The 19,579-nt window shown below is 43.7% G+C and overlaps 2 protein-coding genes across 3 annotated transcripts in view; one reads left to right on the top strand and one right to left on the bottom strand.

Moving 5' to 3' along the window:
• The window catches only part of RANBP9 (RAN binding protein 9), an 81,664-nt gene extending 69,231 nt beyond the window's left edge, over positions 1 to 12,433 (top strand). Inside the window, 3 exon segments of the mRNA XM_021100196.1 lie at positions 1,386 to 1,537; positions 8,285 to 8,396; positions 11,439 to 12,433. Of these exon segments, the coding sequence (XP_020955855.1) occupies positions 1,386 to 1,537; positions 8,285 to 8,396; positions 11,439 to 11,569 (395 nt within the window). The 3' untranslated portion in view covers positions 11,570 to 12,433.
• On the bottom strand, positions 10,410 to 19,044 carry NOL7 (nucleolar protein 7). Of its 2 annotated transcripts, XM_021100198.1 has the most exons (9): positions 17,028 to 19,044; positions 16,879 to 16,939; positions 16,224 to 16,282; positions 14,742 to 14,773; positions 14,438 to 14,519; positions 14,003 to 14,124; positions 13,847 to 13,924; positions 13,471 to 13,579; positions 10,410 to 10,748 (listed from the first exon to the last, which is right to left on the bottom strand). In XM_021100198.1, the coding sequence occupies exons 1-8, from the start codon at positions 17,285 to 17,287 to the stop codon at positions 13,503 to 13,505; spliced, it is 771 nt and encodes a 256-aa protein (XP_020955857.1). In that variant the 5' UTR covers positions 17,288 to 19,044; the 3' UTR covers positions 10,410 to 10,748; positions 13,471 to 13,502. The 2 variants fall into 2 exon arrangements, with proteins under 2 accessions (XP_020955857.1, XP_020955856.1); XM_021100197.1 differs by lacking the exon at positions 10,410 to 10,748 and having other exon boundaries at positions 13,006 to 13,579.

The following is a 19,579-nucleotide window of genomic DNA, read 5'->3' as shown; positions in this document are numbered from 1 at the left end:
CCGGTGTGAAATATCCTTTAGGATAGTTAAGGTTGGACGTATGGAAAGATGTGGCTTCTAGACCTATTTCAGTATTACCAATAAAGACCAGAATGGGTAGAGATGCTTTTGTAAATTCTAGTCAGTTCCTTAAATTCATTTAATGTGGCTCTGACTGTGCATATAGTTCAGTCCCTGAACTGTGATAGTAGATGCCTAAGTATGACACCCCATTTCTGCTCCCCCCCAATTATGTGGTTGAAAAATAGATTAGCATGCATAATTTTAATTTGTTGACAACTTGTGTAGAAATTGCACCATAAAAGTTAAACTGTCTGCAGACTTTCTCATCAATTGGAGAGGAAAAATTAGTGAAGCTTATTTATTCTTATTTGTCAGAATTCCAGGACATTAGATTTCTTAGTATTTTGAGATTAAAAGGTATTTATACAAATTGTTAGAAAAGCTACTTCATAAATACAAAGTTATTCTTTTGTTACTTACACAGTCTCCCCGTGTTGAGGATTATGTGTTCCAATGTAGAATTCACTCTTTCAGGCAAGGAGTGTGATTGAAAAGGCAGCCTAGTGTCACTCTATCAGATAGCAGCAAAACAACCCCAACATTCAGAGAGTAATTTGGGCATAGCGATTAAGAGCAGGAGTTCTTAGAGGCAGATCACCTGGAGCTGAAATCCTGCAGCTGCCCCTTAACTAGCTGTGTAAAACCTTGGACAAATTACTTAAGAGCTCTCTGCCTCAGTTTCTTCATCTGTAAAATGGGTGTAATAATAACTGCCTCATGGCTAATCTGTGAAAAGCAAATAGCACCAAGTAAGTGCTTAGTAAATGTTAACTACGATCATCATGTATGACTTATATGTTGTTATTAGTGATTGATCAGTGATTATTGTCAATCAAGATATACACTGTAAATTTTTTTCCTGAAAGTAGTATTTTTCTAAGAGCAGTGTCATTGCCCCTTCTGTGTTTTTTTTGGAGTCATTTAGTCTTTCTTACCGTCTCTCCTCTATGTCAGTTAAAGTCATCTGAGAAGCAGTTACTAACTTTCTTCTTTTTATTTTTTAAGTGTTGCTGTCGTTTTAGAAAATTGTGCTTAACTTTTCATAAAGTTTTCCTTGACACACGTACATCCCGACACTGTACACTGAAAGGTTGTCACCCGACGAGCTAGATAGTGGATCCTAGACTCTTGAGGCCTAGATGAAGTATACCTTTAAGCGGCAAAGTCCCATATTCAGTTAAAAGTAAATCTGCATCTTTAGGTAAAGTATTAGGAAGTAGTTAGTAAATGAAGCATCCAAAATGTCGTAAGCAGTTTATGTTCATTTCTCCCCTGTATTCCGTTCAGGAAAGTAGTAAAATACCTGTTTGTTTTGCTTACAGAAGTTGATTCAAGCCAGTTGAGACGCCAGTTGTGTGGAGGAAGTCAAGCCGCCATAGAAAGAATGATTCACTTTGGAAGAGAGCTACAGGCGATGAGTGAACAGCTGAGGAGAGAATGTGGCAAGAACACAGCCAATAAAAAAATGTTGAAGGTAAATGTGTTTTCCCTTGGAAAACTACACATGCTGCCAGGGAGCTCAAATGTAGTTTTGTAAAACATTGAGCAGTATGAGAATTCTGGTAGAGAAACTGGACTTGAACCCCTGGCTTCCTGCCTGGTCGAGAGTGACAACGTGTGGGGTCAGGCAGCCGTGCTTCCCCGGGAAGTGCTGGACCTGGAGGCAAACACGTGCACTCGGTCCCGGTTCTGCTCCCCACCAGGGCGCGGGCCCCTCGCCAGCTTGTCCCCTCCCGCTCTGCCTTCTTGGCGAAGTTACTAGAAGGAACGTGGGCCGTGTGCGCCTTCTGATCCTCGTCGCTGTGGTTCGGGTTCGCTAGAGGCCGTGTCTGATATGTGGGCTTTATTGGGATGGTGGTTGCTGAAGGGCTGGGTCGTCTTTCGCAGAAGAGTTAGAGTAAGTTTTCAGGTCTCCTGCTGCCTGTGCTGGGTCTTGAGGTGGAGGAGATGCAGACAGTTGAGTCTGGGAGCCGCAGTTCTGTGTATCCGTTGAAGATGGAGTTTTCACGCACCCTAAGTCAGCCTCGCCAGCAGTTGGATAGACAGGGGTGTTCATATTCATGGAAGTCCCACCAGCCCTGTCCAGCTGCGAAAGGTCCCACCAGCCCTGTCCAGCTGCGAAAGGTGTTTTTTGTTGTGGTTTTTTGTTGTCCTGCATTAGGTTGAGCTCAGAGTTGATTTGTTTGAAACATTTTCTCCTGAATGTTTTGAAAGAAGTCCAGAAATCAAAGGGGAGATGCATGTGGCGACCTCCCCAGTGATGCTTGGGTAGCGGAGACAGGGCAAGACTCGAGACCCCTGCCGTGCCTAGGAATTCCCACTGAGGCTCAGCGGGTGGAGAATCTGACTAGCATCCATGAGGATGCGGGTTCATTCCCTGACCGCATCAGTGGGTTAAGGATCTGGCGTTGCCGTGAGCTGTGGTGTAGGTTGCACATGTGGCTCAGATCCCAAGTTGCTGTGGCTGTGGTATGGACTGGCAGCTGCAGCTCTGATTCCACCCCTAGCCTGGAAACTTCCATACGCCGAGGGTGCGGCTCTTTAAAAAAAAACCGAAAGACCTCGGCCATCCCTTCTTGACCTAAACTCAGAGAGCGCCAGTGAGCAACACCTAGTAGTGATAAATATGGCATAAAAGCAGCGAGAATCAACAGCGCCTGCACTGTATGCCAAGGACAGCACCCCTGTGGGCAGAACCGATCTGTCTAGTCTAGGATGGGTTGTGAAGCCACGTTTACATCTCCAAGGAAAAGACATGCGTAACTTGATTTTTCCAGATTGGGGAATTTTCGTTATTACACAACTTTGTAGAATCTTCTCTGATGTCAACAATGCTAAGAAACTTAATTCTCAGGCTTTGTTCTTATTTCAGTTATCCATTTGGGAAACTTCTTTGCCAGTATGGGGGTTATTTTAGGGCAGTGGTTCTCAACCATTTTAGTATCTAAGCACTTTAAAAGCTGTTAAGGATTACCAAGGGGCTTTCATTTGTATGAGTTATATTTACTGATTTTACTCTACTAGAAATTAATGCTAAAATTATTAATTCATTTTAAAATAACAGTAAACCATTAAATAGTAATTTTTCATGGAAGTGTTATTTCATCTTCCTAAAATAAACCAAAGTAATGAGAAGCATGGCATCGCTTTACCTTTTTGTAAAGCTCTTGAATGCTGGGTTTCATGAACAATAAGCTGGATTCTCACACCTCCTTCCGCGTTCAGTCTGTAGTAATACTGCACATCGTGGCGCCCCTGGAGAACCCCACCGTGTAGGGGTGAGAGAATGAGAGTGAGAAAAGAACAAGTGCTAGCTTAGTATTACCATGAAAGTAAGTTTTGTGTGTATGTGTTTTTTATTTTTTTTTAGGGCCACACCCACGGCATATGGAAGTTCCCAGGCTAGGGGTCAAATCAGAGCTACAGCTACTGGCCTACACCACAGCCACACCCAATCCTTAACCCACTGGGCGAGGCCAGGGATCAACCCTGCGACCTCATGGATGCTAGTCAGATTCGTTTCTGCTGAGCCACAGTGGGAACTTGTATGAAAGTAGTTTTGACATCACGAGAGCCCCGGAAAGGGTCTTGGACCCAGTTGTCCATGGACTGTGCTTGGAGAACTGGTGTTTTAGGGAGCATTTGGGAGTATGCAGTGTTTTTAGGAACTCAGACTTTTTCACACCAGCTCATCTGACTGTTTCCTTGCTAAAACTATGCTAATTGAGTATGATTTTTATGTAGCGTCTTTGAGAATTTACCATTTCACGCTTCTTTATTCTTTGATTCTTACTTGCAAGAAGCACAGAAAATGGCACTACATGGCCCATTCCCAGAGATATTCCTTGATTGTGTATTAAGTGAAAATGCAGTTGGTCATCTAAAGGATGTGGGTGACTTTGGGTTTGTACCTCTGACTTCTAAGCAGATGCCAGCTACTCGTCATGTGTGACTGAAGTTAATTTTTCTGAATTTGCACAAACTTCGGAATCATACATATATATATAGAGAGAGGATTTGGTTGAAGCTGAAGGTGAAGCACTCGTGGTCTTGCTGGGCTCAGTTGTGGAGTGGTGGGTGCTCTGCAGAGCGCTGGAGGAGCCCACCTGTGCTCGGGGTGGGCCTGGGCTCCCGCTGCAGCCTTGGTTCCCTTGATCTTTTTCTGGTTTTCTTGGTCTTCCTTTCCTCCTGCTGTTGTCTTTGTTTTTGTTGCTTACCTGCCTGAGTCTGCCAGTGGTCCCCAAGAGAACCACCTGCCTTGTTGAGCAGCTGTTTCTGGAACTCAGCAGGGTGGCAGGGTGCTCCTGGAGATGGAGGAGTCAGGCTAGACAAGCTGCCCAGCCTGCAGGTGGTTCCTAATCCAGTGATCGGAGCAGAGGGGGAGTCATTTCGATGCACCTGTAGAAACTGCTGCAGGTTTTAAGCCAAATGTAAGTACAGTTGAAAAATCCTACCTAAATGTCACATTTCTCTCAGATATTGTTCCCACTGAGGTAATGTTTTTTACCCTGATCCACTGAACGAGGCCAGGGATCCAACCTGCAACCTCACAGATGCTAGTTGGATTCGTTACCACTGAGCCACGATGGGAACTCCTATTGATAGTTATTCGTAAATGGCTACATGATATTCCTGTATGTGCTTATGTCAGTTTATTTAAGCTTTGTTCTATTTTAGATTTTTATTTGCCTTCTTTCAAGTGCTTTTGTGAACACCTTTTTTTTTTTTTAATGATTTTTATCTTTTTCCGTTATAGTTGGTTTATAGCATTCTGTCAGTTTTCTACTGTACAGCAAGGTGACCCAGTCACACATACATATATATACATTCTTTTTTCTGACATTATCCCCCATCGTGTTCCATCATAAGTGACTAGACATAGTTCCCAGTGCTTTACAGCAGGATCTCATTGCTTATCCATTTCAAAGGCAATAGTTTGCATCTATTAACCCCAAATTCCCAGTCCAACCCACTCCCTTCCCCTCCCCCTCAGCAACCATGAGTCTCTTCTCCAAGTCCATGATTTTCTTTTCCCTGTGGAAACGTTCACTTGTGCCATATATTAGATTCCAGATATAAGTGATATCATATGGTATTTGTCTTTCTCTTTCTGACTTACTTCACTTAGCAGGAGAGTCTCTAGTTCCATCCATGTTGCTGCAAATGACATTATTTTGTCCTTTTTATGGCTGAGTAGTATTCCTTTGTATATATATATACCACATCTTCTTAATCCAATCATCTGTCAATGGACATTTATGTTGTTTCCATGTCTTGGCTATTGTGAATAGTGCTGCAATGAACATACAGGTGCATGTGTCTTTTTCAAGGTCGTGAACAGCTTTATACATGTATGTTTCTTCAAAATGATGCCCCTAGAATAAAGTCGCAAAAATAGAATTACTGAGTCAAAGGATACAGTTATTGTGGCTCTTGCTACATACTGCTGTATTGCTTTCTAGAAACCTCTACCAGTTAACCAGCAGTAATAAAGGAATGTGCTAGTAGCACTACTACCTTAAATTCTACTTTGGTGGGTTTAACAGTATGGCAGAACTACTTATTTGCATCTCTTAAGTAACAAGCACCAGTTGTTCTTACAGTAGGATTTAAAATAGTGATGTTGCTTTGCTGATTTTATTCCTCTTGTAAAGAAAGATAAGGTACTAGATATTTACTCCTGGGAACTTGATGGTGTAAACACTGTAGTGTGTTTAGGATCTAAGCCCTCGGCTCTGGCTCCAGCCATGCCTCTTCTCCCCCTCTCAGCCTCTGCCCCATGTAGCCTGAGCCTGCTCCTGCGGCTGCCTCTTGTGACACAGTCAGTTCTCTGTGTTAATAAGCAACACACAGCACCTCATTTCTGTGCATGTCTGCCTTCCCCACAAGGTGGTGTGAGTCCTTGAAACAGTGACCAGGGCCTGGTGACCCCTGTCTTTGCTCTCGGTGTCTGGCAGCTGTGTCCAATAAATATTTGTTGAGCTGTACTGAAAATATGAGGGTACAATTTTAGACTTTATTCCTCTTAATATTTAGATTACTGGAGTTCCCCTTGTGGCTCAGCCAGAACGAATCTGACTAGTATCCATGAGGACTCAGGTTCCATCCCTGGCCTTGTTGAGTGGATTAAGGATCTGGCATTGCTGTGAGCTGTGGTGTAGGTTACAAGCACGGCTCCGATTCGACCCCTAGCCTGGGAACGTCCATATGCCACAGGTGTGGCCCTAAAAAGGCAACAACAACAGCAAAAATTAGATTACTATTGAAAGAAAGAAGCTGTATCTTGCTACGAAGAAGTACAGTAGTAGCTGTGTAACCGCTCACAGCTTCCGTGTGCTTCGCAGGTGGGCGTAGTAGTATCAGCCTCTGAAGGTCATGGTGAGCATTTGATGAGATGATGCACATTAGCCCTCAGAACACCGCCTCACACACTATTGTATTAGTGTACAACGAATCACTGCCATCACCACCTTTTCCTATGAATTTGCTTTGAATGCTAGAAGGTGGAAGCAGAACGGTTTTGATACCAGATTTGGAACTGCGGCACTTTACCATTTTAGTAGCTTGTCAGGGATGCAGATCGGGAGGATAACTTGTGCTTAGAGTTTTATGTAGCAGTTATTCCTCGGACAGATTCTTTAGTCCTTTAAAATGTAACTGCACTATAGGGAAGGTAGCACATTAGATAGTTGTGGGATGAATTAAGTCTTGAACAAAGCTTAGTCTCGAGAAGCCATGTGGTTGATAGAGAGTTAGCTTTACAGGATATAGGATGTGAATACTTTTTCCATCAATAAATTTGGATTGAGAGGAACCAGAAGTAGAATCTAGTATCTTCGTGGGGTGCATAAAATATCTTAAATACTGTCAAGACATAGGTCTTGCAGTCAGCAGGTATATGAAGCTTTTTTTTCCCTTGTAGCCAGCACCTATGTGTAGCGCAGGGTATTCAAAATAGTATAATTTTTATCTTCAAAGAATGTTCACTAATAACCGGGGCAAGACGTCTAATGTGAAACACTCAGCAGCGTAGGCCCCTGGAGGAGCCGCACGTAGCCCTGTCAGGTAGCCTCAGGCCCTGGACTCAGCCAACTCCGAGGCTGACTCAGCCATGCTTCATCTAAGGGCCACAGCGTAGAGGCGGATGCAGATGAGAAAGGGCAGAACCAAGGTGACCAGGACCCGTCCCCCCCCTGGTCACATGACTACAGGGGAGCCCAGCAGCATATCTGGAGATGGCGTATTCGTTAGGAACTGCAGTCTCCCCCGTCTCAGGGAGCAGCAGTTTGAGGGTTGCCGGAACGCCCCCATCTCGTTTGCTCAGCAGGGCCCCCATCTCGTGGGCCCGCGGAACCGGGAGGGTGCCCTGTGTCTGACTGTGTCTCTGTCATCGTGCTCCCTGGACTAGGGCGCAGTGCCTTTTGGCCGAACAGTAATTTATCATTTATTGAAAGATTAGAGTGAACTGACATTGCTGATTTCATTTAATTCAGTTAGTCCTCCTAAGACTTTGTGAAATCACACTGCTTATAGCCCCCATTATACAAATGATTGGTTGGGGGCTTAGGAAGGTGGCTTCTGCTTGGTGACGCCACTTAACTTGAGGTCAGTGTTTGAAGCCACTGGAGTTATGTGCTCCCCGCAGAAAGGCAGAGCCATCATCTCAACATTGTGAGTCATTTCCTCGAGGAGTGGTGGCTTGAGGACGCCTAGAACTCCTCTGAGTGTCCCTGAAGGAGAGCCAGTTCACTTTTATTTTTTTTACTGAGTTTGAGAAGATGATGTCCAGTGAAATGTGTTTAGTTACCATGTCTGTTTAAAAAAATAAAGGGGCAGGTCCTCTCCTTTTAATGTCAAATGCATATTAGTGGTAACAAATTACAAAGTAAAGCATCTGAATGTTTCATCTTTGCCTTAACCACTACTAGCCCATTCCATAGGAATTGTTTCTTCCATTTCTACTTTACTTCTGTATGTGTTCAGAGATAAGGGGAAGATGATGAAAATGGCTATTTACAAGAAAAGTGAAAACAAATTAGGCTTTGCTGCCTAATCTAGTTGTAAAATTATATATGTGTAAGTCCACAGTCATTGGGGTAAATGGGTGTAAGTGTTCGTCTAGTGCCTTAAAGCCGTGTTCACCTGTCTCTCAACTTGTAACCATGGTGAGCACAGTCACTGAACTGTTTGATATTAAAAACCAAATTGTTGTTTTCAACAGGATGCATTTAGTTTACTAGCCTATTCAGATCCTTGGAACAGCCCAGTTGGAAATCAGCTTGACCCAATTCAGAGAGAACCTGTGTGCTCAGCTCTTAACAGTGCAATATTAGGTAAGTGAAGCCAGAAAGCACAACTAAAGTCTGGAGTATTTGAGAAGGTATTTGCGCTGGCATTTATATTTTGGTAAAATCATGAGACGTTTTCTACATTTAAAAAATTACTTTTAAGCATAGGAAACGTCCTCTGGACTCTCAGTCCTAGGTTAAATGGATTCAAATGGAGAACAGAGGCTCCATTGGGGCGCATCTTGTGATGTCTGGAAAACAAGGCCGTGTGTGAAGGTGCACACAAGCGTCTCCGGCCTGGGCTACACCACGCCTGACCTGGGCACAGGGCTTGTGGGTGATTTGAGTGTCGTCAGTAGTCCCCTTGGAGACAGGCGATATTTATGCTGGAGTTCAGCATCCCCACCTACATCCCTTAGCAAATAAAAGGGAACGCAGAGTGTGGCTGCCACTACTAGGAGCACCTCACTGCAGAGTGTGAGTGTGGGTTTACATACTGAACAAATGCTTTTTATATGAATTCTGTACTTGCACGTTGTGTGTATTTATAAACTCTGCAGGGTTGATTGTCTGCATAAAACCATGTTTTAATATCTGGGTCATTTTTGGAGTTCCCATCATGGCTCAGTGGTTAATGAACCCAACTAGTATCCATGAAGAGACGGGTTTGATCCCTGGCGTCACTCAGTGGGTTAAGGATCCAGTGTTGCCGTGAGCTGTGGTGTAGGTTGCAGACGCCACATGGCTGTGGCTGTGGTGTAGGCCGGCACCTACAGCTCCAATTTGACACCCTAGCCTGGGAAATTCCATGTGCCATGGGTGCGGCCCTAAAAAAAAAAAAAAAAAAAAAAAAAGACCAAAAAAAAAAAACTGGGTAATTATTTTAAAGGTAATTTAGATGTGATTTTTCTCCTGACCTCTTAGAATGTAATTCCTCAAGAAAAATGGGGGCTACCAATTTAGAAGTCTGTTCCATGCTGTTTTGGGGGTCCTGTTAGATTGGGGGTGGTGGTGCTTTGAGCAGCATGTTTGAAACAACCTTGGACAGGTGAGAGCAGTGCCGAGTTCAGCCAGGGAGACCTGTAATGAGGGCCAGGGCCCACGTGGCCAGATGTAAGGAAGCAGTTTAAAGTGTGTGTACTGGGCCTTCACCTGCTTCTTTGCCATCATAAAATTCACCATTTATTCCGTTAAGGTCGTGTGTGTGTGTGTGTGTGTGCTCGTGCTGTCATTTGCTTAAATTGAGAGTTTGTATATAATTAAATACTGTGAATTTTTTTTGGTTAGTGTGTTGTATTTTGCTTATACAGAATTCATTTAGCTCTACTGGGTGAAAATATAAGAGTACTTGTATTTAGTAGCAGTGCTGGGATTGTAGGGCAAATTATGATTTACTGTAATTGTCATTGAAATGACTACATTGTAGGTAATGATGAAGCCCTAATTGTTTTGTATCTAGGTAACACTCAGACTTGTAGTTTTTTAAGAAAAGTGACCAGTTTTCTTAACGACAGTTAAAAATCTTGGGTTCGCCAATGAAATTAAAATTTTAAATAGTAAATTGCTTAGGATAATTATCCAGGAGATACATATATGTATTTCTTATATATTGTGCCATGTTATATAGTTAGGCTATAAATAGTGCTTAAACTTTATAGCTCCATCTGTAAATAGTGCTTAAAGTTATACGTAATTCCTGCAAATTTCATATGCCAAAAAAATTTCAAGATACTTAGAACCAAATGTGCCTTCTTCGCCAAAATAAACTGTAATGAAGTGCTTATTACCTCTGAGCAAGGCTATTTCCCTGGGAACCTTCAAGAGAGGTTCAGAACGTCCCTTTGAAGGGATGCTTCCATGTCATTGTTTATTTTGTTATGTTGCTGTTGTGTAAAAATTAAGTTGTTCTTGAATCTGGTTTGTTTATAAAGCCCATGCTGCTTAGGGTTGACAAAAAACGTGATCACCATCAGAACTTCGCTAAATAACATCTTGCCAAAGAACAGCTTGTACTTTTAATCATCCTAACCCACAGATCATTCTCCACCAACCAGTGTATCTTTTCTTGCATATTTTTATTCTAATAGTCTTAATCTTATTTTATCTTCTCTTATACTTTTAAATCCTCAACCTGCTTCCTATTTTTGCTTCAACCCTTCCGGAACTTTTCTTTCTCCCACCACCAGAAGACAGCCTCAGAGCCAAGGAATTAAACCATGATGCGCCTTGGTAGCCAGGCCTCACTGTTCTTGCGCTTTGCCGTCAACTGCGTCTGCAGGACTCTAGTCATTTTACTCACTGGAATCTTCATAAAATTAAAAATTAGACATCTCCACACCAGAAGTTGCCAGTTCCTGTGGGTTTGGCCACTTTTATCACTGGTTCAGTTTTTCATCTCTAGGAAAGAACAAATTTTGGTGGTGATTACATTTGTGCTACAGCTGACACATTTCGTGTTATGTAGGACTCTGAAAATTATTGGTGATTCTTACTTATGTAGGACTCTGAAAATTTATTGGTGATTCTTACTTATCCTGTCAATTGTAAATTAACCTTTCCAATCTAGGGTCGTTGGACTCTGTTCTCTCATGGTCACCATCCCAGCTCAAGTAACGTTCACCAGTGTGCCTTGGAGCCGATCAGGCCGCCCCTTAGGTCCTATCCCCAGAAGGGAAAGAATTCGCCAGTGAAACTTTTACTGAAAATTTTCTCTGGTTAATGCCAACTGACCTTAGTCAAATAAAAGAGAAATACTAACGATGCCTTACTCCCCACTATAGACATCAGTGAGAAATTACATCTTTCCCATCCTAGTTACTATGGAAGTAAAGCTTCTGAATGTGTAACACTTTGAAAGTCCAATTCTGCAAGAATTCTTATACTTGAACACCCTGTAACCATCTTACCTGTCAGAGGAGATGTCCCAGGCATTAATCAGTCACTTAAATACTACCTTTGCTAGTGAGGTAGCTGGCAGTATAGGCATTGGTCATCGTTGGAGTGTCATGCAGTATGTTCCTGATTGAGAGATGTTTTTTTAAAATGTCTTGCTAATTGCTGTTTCCATTTTTCATCGTTTTTCCTCAGAAACCCACAATCTGCCAAAGCAACCTCCACTTGCCCTAGCCATGGGACAGGCCACACAGTGTCTAGGACTGATGGCTCGATCAGGAATTGGATCCTGTGCTTTTGCCACAGTGGAAGACTACCTACATTAGCTATGCATTTAAGGAGCTCACATTTATATTGTGGCATATAGTCAACATGGAAGTAGACCAGCTCTGCTGAATGGAAATTTAGATTTTTTTAATTATGTACTGGGGACAGGTTTTTGTCGCTTTACATTGCTTCCTAGTTTACAGCATGATGCAAATGATTTTCTAACTTAGTGTTAGGAGAAATTATTTTCCATCTTTAACCTCTTAGTTGTCTAAGAGTTAAATATTACTGAATTTCAGACGTTCAAATTGATCATCACAAATCCTTTAAAACAATTACCTAAAAGAAACCAAAAAATCCTGCCTTCTTTGTTGTGGGGGGAGACATGGGGGAGGAAACGGAACAGGTTGTGTTTGTGTTAGCATGTGGGTGATGTAAACTTCAAATTGAGAGATATTCTGACCCCCGCTCCCATACAAGCATTCAATCAGTGTAACTTGCAAAATGCATAAACATCTGACAGTTTGAATTTATAGTGTTGATGGAAGAAATCATTTTTAATGTGTACTGTACAACTTGAACTACTCAGGAGCTGAGTGAATATGTCTGTTGCTACTTACAATCCCAACCTGTTAGTCCCAGTAGTTTTGTTTTAACATGGTCTTTTTCAACTTTGTTTCCTGTTTAACTACAGATGACTTCTGTTGTAGACTCACAAGTTTAACTGTTGTATTATAACAGTATTACATGTCAACAGTGTGGTTATGACCTTTATTTATATAAAAACCAAATATTTAGTCAATTTACCGTGTCTTAATTTAATCTTTGTACACCTTCCATTTTTAAGTGCTTAAATGAGTACTATATTGCAATAAAAATGTAGTGATATAATTAACCAGCCATTAAAAATTTACTTCTACAGATGCTAGTGTCAACTGAGTTTATATATGAGGTACCTGCATACCCATGATTAACATAAAGTTAGAACGATTTAAGATGAATGGCTGCTACTGGAAATCGGAGGTCTGCAACCTAAGACCGGCCTCGATGGATTAGGGTCAAACCTGATTGTGTGGGTGATACAGGAAAAAAAGAAGGAAATTAATCTTATTTTCATAATGATAATATGGGATCTGACCTGTCAGTTATAAAGCAAACCCCAAAACTGGTTAAAAGTAAAACATAGGAGTTCCCGTCGTGGCACAGTGGTTAACGAATCCGACTAGGAACCATGAGGTTGCGGGTTCGGTCCCTGCCCTTGTTCAGTGGGTTAACGATCTGGCGTTGCCGTGAGCTGTGGTGTAGGTTGCAGATGCGGCTCGGATCCCGCGTTGCTGTGGCTCTGGCGAAGGCCGTTGGCTACAGCTCCGATTCAACCCCTAGCCTGGGAACCTCCATATGCCGCGGGAGCGGCCCAAGAAATAGCAACAACAACAACAACAAAAGACAAAAAGACAAAAAAAAAAAAAAAAGTAAAACATAAAAAAACAAGCTGTTCAGTAGAATAACCATATCCTTTGGTTTGGCAAAGGTGTTTATTGGCTGTGTTTTGTACACTGAGGCTTAAACTTTCTTTACAAAGAATGGAATTTTTAGCTGTGCTAGGATACTGCACACTTCCACACAGTCTGTGAGATTCTTGTCAACAGCAGCAACACATCCCACGGACTAAAGCATCCGAGAGCAGCAGTGGAGCTTTACCTGCTGCACGTGCTGCAGGCTGGAGGGAGGGGCAGCAGAGGTGCCCCTGTGGTGTGGGTATTACGGGTAAACAGTGATAAATGAAAGAAGTCCTTTGAAAATGCTTTTTCTTCCAGGACTCAAAAAAAACCCTACAAGGCATAATTATACTCCAGGAGGATGAAACATCCCCAAACAGATTTAGGATTTTTATAATGACCCTTTAAAATGATTAATTTTTTCAGAAAAGTTAAATCCTCTAAATAAGTTCTATACATACAAAGTACTCATTCTTCATTTAGCTTTGACGTGTTACTTCTTAGAGGTTTTCATCTTTCTGACCATCCAACGCCTTTTAAATCTCTTGGCATTTTGCTTTTTCTGGGATCCTAGAATAGAAGGTTTTGTGCAGTTAAGATTAGTAAAGAGACAGAACTCCAAGAAATAACTTTTCTAGATAACACATGGACGTAAGCACTAAAATAGGTATATGTACATACAAACACGACACTGACCTATGCTTCAGAAGCAACTCTAAAATAGCAATAGAAGCCATTCTGAGGGAAAAATGGGTACTTCATTTACTACCGCCTTAAAAAAGAACATTATTGGATACCTAAGACTATCAGATTCAAAAGAATAAAGCTGACTCTTACCCCAAGCATGATTCAAAAACTGGGCTGCAGCCTTTTTCACTGGTAACCTCTTATTGTCAAGAGACAGGAACTTGTTTACTAGAAAAGAGAATTACTGATCATTTCTCTGTTTAATTTGTAGTAAAAAGGAAGACAGACAGTCCATAAAGAAATTACCAGTAGTTCTGTTGGTTCCGGGACCATATAAGCAATTTTGTATGAAGGCTTTGGCTGCTTGCTGCCTTGAGTCTCTCAAATCTTGGTCTTTTAGCCTTAGAGCCAAGTAGCTTTTATTCTGGCTGGTGAACAACACAGAAGGTCAAAATGAGGCCATCTTATTTTCAAAATAATTTTTTTAGTTGACTCAAAACAGTGGGGACAAAAGCCCAAATCCTAACTTTGTGTATGTGTAAGATAAGAAGACTAAAATTACAGGGCTGTTTTACAACTACTGTTTCCATTTCAGTAGAGCAAATAAATGTGTTTTCTTTAACATAAGCATCAAGTGTTTCCACAGAAGATCCAATCTTAAACTGCTACTTAGGAGTAAACCAATGCTCTCTTCGAAGATCCCATCGACATCCTGCACACAAAAGAAGGGGCTCTTCTTACCCAACAGTCTGTACTTTTCGCACTTTAGCTTTCTTGGAGTCACTTCCTTGCTCACATTCTTCATTTTTCTTTTGCAACTTAACTAAAAAATTGAGTTATATTTCTAATTAGCATTTGTGTAAAATAAATCAGGAACATATACTGGAGTTCACTTGAAGTATCCATTACACACCCATGTGTATTTTTGTGAGAAACACAGGGCACAAAGTTGGCCGGGCCCGTTCCCACCCCCGAAGGATTACATCTGACAACAAAGGCACTTCGCACTTCAGGAGAAGTTATTTAAATTAGAATAGTTTCGTACCTTCTTTCAACTTTACCGGTGATTTCTTCAGACTAAGGAAGAACAACAAGAAAAACATGGGTTGAGACAGCAGTCAGCAAAGACTACTCAATGTTACAAAATTTCACCAGGTTTTACAAATAAGCGCCTCCCCTTTTACCACCACCTTTCTCAATTCTGACTCAGGCTCCTTAGGAAGAAGTCACTCCCCAGTGCACTGCCAACAACTTCCACTCTGCAAATTGTATACGAGGATGGGGTATCTTCTCGGAATTTAAAACTAAAATATATTAGCGGGCAGGCTTCCAAAGAAGCAGACTGTTGTGGTTAACAGCTGAAGAAAAATAATTATACAAGAAAGTCTTGAAATATGAAATGGAAGGTGGCGGGCTACCTCATCTTATTTGGAGAGATCTCAAAGGACTAATACAACAATTCAGACACAAGAAACAAGGACAGAGCACTATTCAAGAAGTCTGTGGTCTCAGGAGAGAAAGGTAAACTGGCAAAAACAGATGTCTATACAGAAGCACCTGCACACTGGAAAAGTTCTACCGTGGAGGAAGTGATGGGCAGAGGGAGTAAGAGAAAGGAGGGGTGATGTCTGAGCTTGGTTTTGCAAGATGAGAGGGACTTTGCCACTATGATGTATTCAGCACAATAACTCTGGAAAAGTTCTTTTATTGAAAATCTAAGGAGTTCCCATTGTGGCTCAATGGACGTGAACCCGACTGCTACCCGTGAGGTCATGGGTTCAATCCCTGGCGCCGCTCAGTGGGTTAAGGAGCCCATCTACCTGTGGCTGGCAGCTGTAGCTATTTGACCCCTAGCCTGGGAACTTGCATATGCTGTACCTGCGGCCTTACAAAGCAAAAAAAGAAAAAAAACTTGAGAACCACTGTCTTGGGCACAAAATATAGGGTTAAACTTTTGAACTGAAAGCAGTAAGAGGAGACAAGGGGGAAGAGGGGGGAAAAGTAGCAAATATTTGGAAGCCTAAATTTAGTATGGTTTGATGGATTCCATGGCATAGATGAGGAAGAGGAGGATAGCATTTAGCTTTGAAAATCTGGTGGGTGGCAAAGCTGCCAAATGAAATGGGGAACGAGGAGGGAGGACAGGTTGGTAGCAAGTAGGCAAGTTGGGGTAAAGCTGAATTTCAGGAGCCTGAGGATAAGTGCCTGCCACTCTGCTTTTACTCACACCATCTATCCTGCCCCTAGTACAATGACAGTGGGTGACAATTTACCAAATTGGTAAAATGTCACTGGGGTCAGCAACTCAGAAGCTACAGGTACCACAACAAAAATTAAAAATGGTCAAAAAGACACGAAATATTTCCTTCCACCTTTCTAAGTTCAAATACCTCCTGTATAGCTTTTAAATTTAGGCGTTATAGTTTCTTCAGTTATTTGGATTCAAATAAATACCTGTACCAGTTAGCACAGACTAACAGTCAAAAAGACTATGTAAACGAGTAATGAAACAAGATCCATTACTTACTCAGTCTGTGACGCTGCAGTTAACTTGTCTAGGATAGTATCTGGAAGAAGTTTTCTTTTCTTAAAAGACATTTTAAAAGTCAGTAAAAAAGGTTCATGACAACATGTCCCGGATTGCTTTTGAATTTACTACCATTTTAAGAAGAGCCCTCCCTAGAGACAAATAGTGAACTGGGCTGAACACTGCCCTCCACTATCTCTAAGCTGTGGGAAGCCTGGGAACCAGCAACTCCGAACCTCGTCCACATGCTTTGAAAGATCTGAAGAATGACAAGTGCCCACTGTCATTCTACTCTCAGGTCACTGGTACACACTGAAAGCAGTTACTATCACGTCCACCTGCGGGCAATTCTGTAGCCAGTCTGCTAAACGCCAGAGAGCAAACCAACCATCCTCTTTGTAAGGCCCTCGGGCTACAAAGCGCTTAATTCTCACAGCGACCCAGTTTCAGATAAACTACCTCACGGAGCGTCAGAGGTTCTCACCTCTTCTCACTCCCATCTTCAACCGATAGACAACAAAGCACCCGCGCACAGTCTTGTCACCATTGTGTAAAGAAAAAATTAGCAATCAGCGACCTTCCTCCACCCCATGTCGCAGCAGCTTCGAATTCTAACCCGAGCTGGGCAGTGAAAAACGCCTCCCTCCCCTCTAACCTTTTGTTCGATGAACAGCTCCTCGCGTCGCTTCCTCTTCTCCTTCAGAAGCGTCTTATCCCTGAAAGAAACGGTGGAAAAATCAGAGCGGGCAGGGACGAGCGGGACGGGAAGGGGCGTTTCTCCCCGCCAGGCCGCGGGCTCCGAACCTGCGCACAGTCTCCCGAACTCGCCGCTCTTCTTCTTTTGCTTCCGCCTGGGCGCTGGCGAAAGTGAGCTCCTCCGGGGCCTCGTCGTCAAGCTCATCATCCTCTTCGTCTTCTTCCAGCGGCTCGGCGGCCGAGCCGCTGCTGGGCTGCCCAAGCAGCAGGCCGTGCTCCGCCTCCTCCTCCGAGGCGGGCGGACCCTCGTCCACCATCGCGGACGCCGAGGCCGGGGCGCGAGACGCGCGCGGCCGGAGCTGCACCATGACCCAAGCTGCGCCGAAACTGCTACCCTCTGACCCGGAAGCAGCCGCCAGCAGAGCGTGACGTAAAGAGCAGGCGACGGGGTTCTGCCGCCCTCTGCAGGTTCGGAGGCTTCATTGAGCTACCGGGAGGCGCAAGCGCAGGGCGGGGAAGGGCGTGGCCTAAGGAAAGCAAGGGGCGTTCCCTTCCGCCCGATCCGGAGGCTGCGAGCGGGAGCTCAGGTGGTCATTTCTCGGTCCAGAGCTGCGAGAGCGAGTGCACGTGGGGCTTGTTTCTCGGCGGGGAGGATGCTGAGAGCAGGGTTAACTGGGTCCTCCATGCAACTGGAGCCACGCCGTCCGGTGACTGCAAGCCCAGTCGCCCTATCGCCGCTTTTTTTTTAAGCTCGGGGTTCCTTGATCGATCCAGATTCGGCTTCCTTCACTCTCCACTCCCCAAAGAAGTGCGGTTTTTAAAAGAGAGAAGTGCGCTATAGTGGCAGGACCCCATGTTCCATTGTCACCAACGAAGAAACAAGGTCGACATACTCAGACTCAAATCCTCAGCAGCAAACGTGTGCGTGGCGACCTCGGCCGCCGTCTCGCAGGAATCCTGACCACCAGCCCTGGGCCACTGGCTGTCCGTGCCTCTGCTCCGCGTTCTCACTGACCCCTCTCCCTGTATGTTGACTGACTCCCCCATTAGAACGTGAGCTCGGCGAGAGCAGGGATCCCGGGTTCACTGCTGCAACCCCAGGACCTTGCACAGCGGCTGCCCATGACACAATGACTTGGTGAACGCAACCCCAGCCTGTGTGTATTTACCCCACTCGCCCACCCGCCCCAAGTATGCGAATTTCGTCTCTTAGCCTCCGTGGCCCTTCATAATCTTTGCTTTTATCTTCTCCTAACCCATGATACAATAGCAAATGATTCACCGTTCTCTGAACAAACCAAGCTGTTTCATAGGCCCCTTGCATTTGTACAGGCGGTTCCCTCTAGTGATACCCCCCACCCCCCATCCCCCTACACACACAGAATTCCTATTTAAACTTCAAAAACTCCCAGCCAGGCGGACTTCCTCTTGAAGCCTTTCAAGCACCTTAACGTCGCCCCCATTCGCTGCGCCCATCGCCCATCTCTTAACTGCGTTCTCCTCTGAATCTTGCACAAATTTCTGTTGCTGTAGTGTCCACGCTGTGTAATAGTTTAGATGACAGTTGTCCCAACCAAATCCTTGTGAGCTCCTTGAGTCAAGGTCCACGTCTCACTCATCACTGTATTTCTAACATCTCTCATATGGTTGATGTTCAGTAATGTTAAATTAAGTCAAATGATCCTGCCTCACATGAATTTTGTAGTATTTTCAATGCTCTTTTCATCTTCTCGGATTTAGAAGCAATTCCTAGTTTAAAAACAAGACTAAAAGGTGAACAAAAATGGCAAAACAGAAACAAAAAAAGCCACTGGTGCCAAGGGCCTAGGAGGAAGGGAATTGAAAAGAAGAATTCTAAAATATTTACACCTTGGAGTTTCCGTTGTAGCACAGTGGTTAACGAGTCCGACTAGGAACCATGAGGTTGCGGGTTCGGTCCCTGCCCTTGCTCAGTGGGTTGACGATCCGGCGTTGCCGTGAGCTGTGGTGTAGGTTGCAGACGCAGCTCGGATCCCGCGTTGCTGTGGCTCTGGCGTAGGCCGGTGGCTACAGCTCCGATTCGACCCCTAGCCTGGGAACCTCCACATGCTGCAGGAGCAGCTCAAGAAATAGCAAAAAGACAAAAAAAAATAAAAAATAAAAAATAAAATACGCCTTGGTCAGATAGAAACGACAAATGAAAAATATAATCAGACTCTGAGACAGTATGCTGACTTGAATCACGGCTAACACTAGGGAGATGGATAGTGCACACTCTGAGAAGCCCTACCGCAAAGCTATTAGAAGTGAAGAAAGGTATTCTACACAAAAACTGCATGAGAAGTATTACAAGCCCCTCAGTGTAGATGCTTTGACCCACCCGTGGAAAGTCTGAAGGGAGTCCTGAGGGAGCCTGGCTGGTCCTTGAGCTTCCCTGAGGCTTACGGACCCCCCTCTTGCTCGTGCAAGGGATCCTTAGGATTTATTAAAGGGCAGGACTTGCAAACACAGTACAGGGTTTTCTGTCACAGTGTCTTGTCATCTCTTTCTACAAAAGCCAAGGGTGTCATGTTAAATGCAATTTTTGTAAGGGGTGGAGGTGACGTGGCTCAGCTGCACAATTGCCCAGGGAGTCTACCTCGAATGTACGTCCTTCCTGCCACTCCTCCCCATCAAGCCTC

The sequence above is a fragment of the Sus scrofa genome, chromosome 7 (assembly GCF_000003025.6).
Source record: "Sus scrofa isolate TJ Tabasco breed Duroc chromosome 7, Sscrofa11.1, whole genome shotgun sequence".
In the NCBI taxonomy this organism is placed as follows: domain Eukaryota; kingdom Metazoa; phylum Chordata; class Mammalia; order Artiodactyla; family Suidae; genus Sus; species Sus scrofa.
Note: the sequence above shows the minus strand (reverse complement) of the source record. Positions and strands in the feature narration are given on the sequence as shown.

What these genes read in the sequence shown, in the direction of transcription:
- NOL7 (XM_021100198.1), bottom strand. Translation starts at nt 17,287, where the DNA reads ATGGTGCAGCTCCGGCCGCGCGCGTCTCGCGCCCCGGCCTCGGCGTCC. An exon ending in GTTCGGGAGACTGTGCGCAG is followed by an intron (nt 16,940 to 17,027) that starts GTTCGGAGCCCG and finishes CGTTTCTTTCAG; the next exon opens with GGATAAGACGCTTCTGAAGG. An exon ending in AGCTGTTCATCGAACAAAAG is followed by an intron (nt 16,283 to 16,878) that starts GTTAGAGGGGAG and finishes ATGTCTTTTAAG; the next exon opens with AAAAGAAAACTTCTTCCAGA.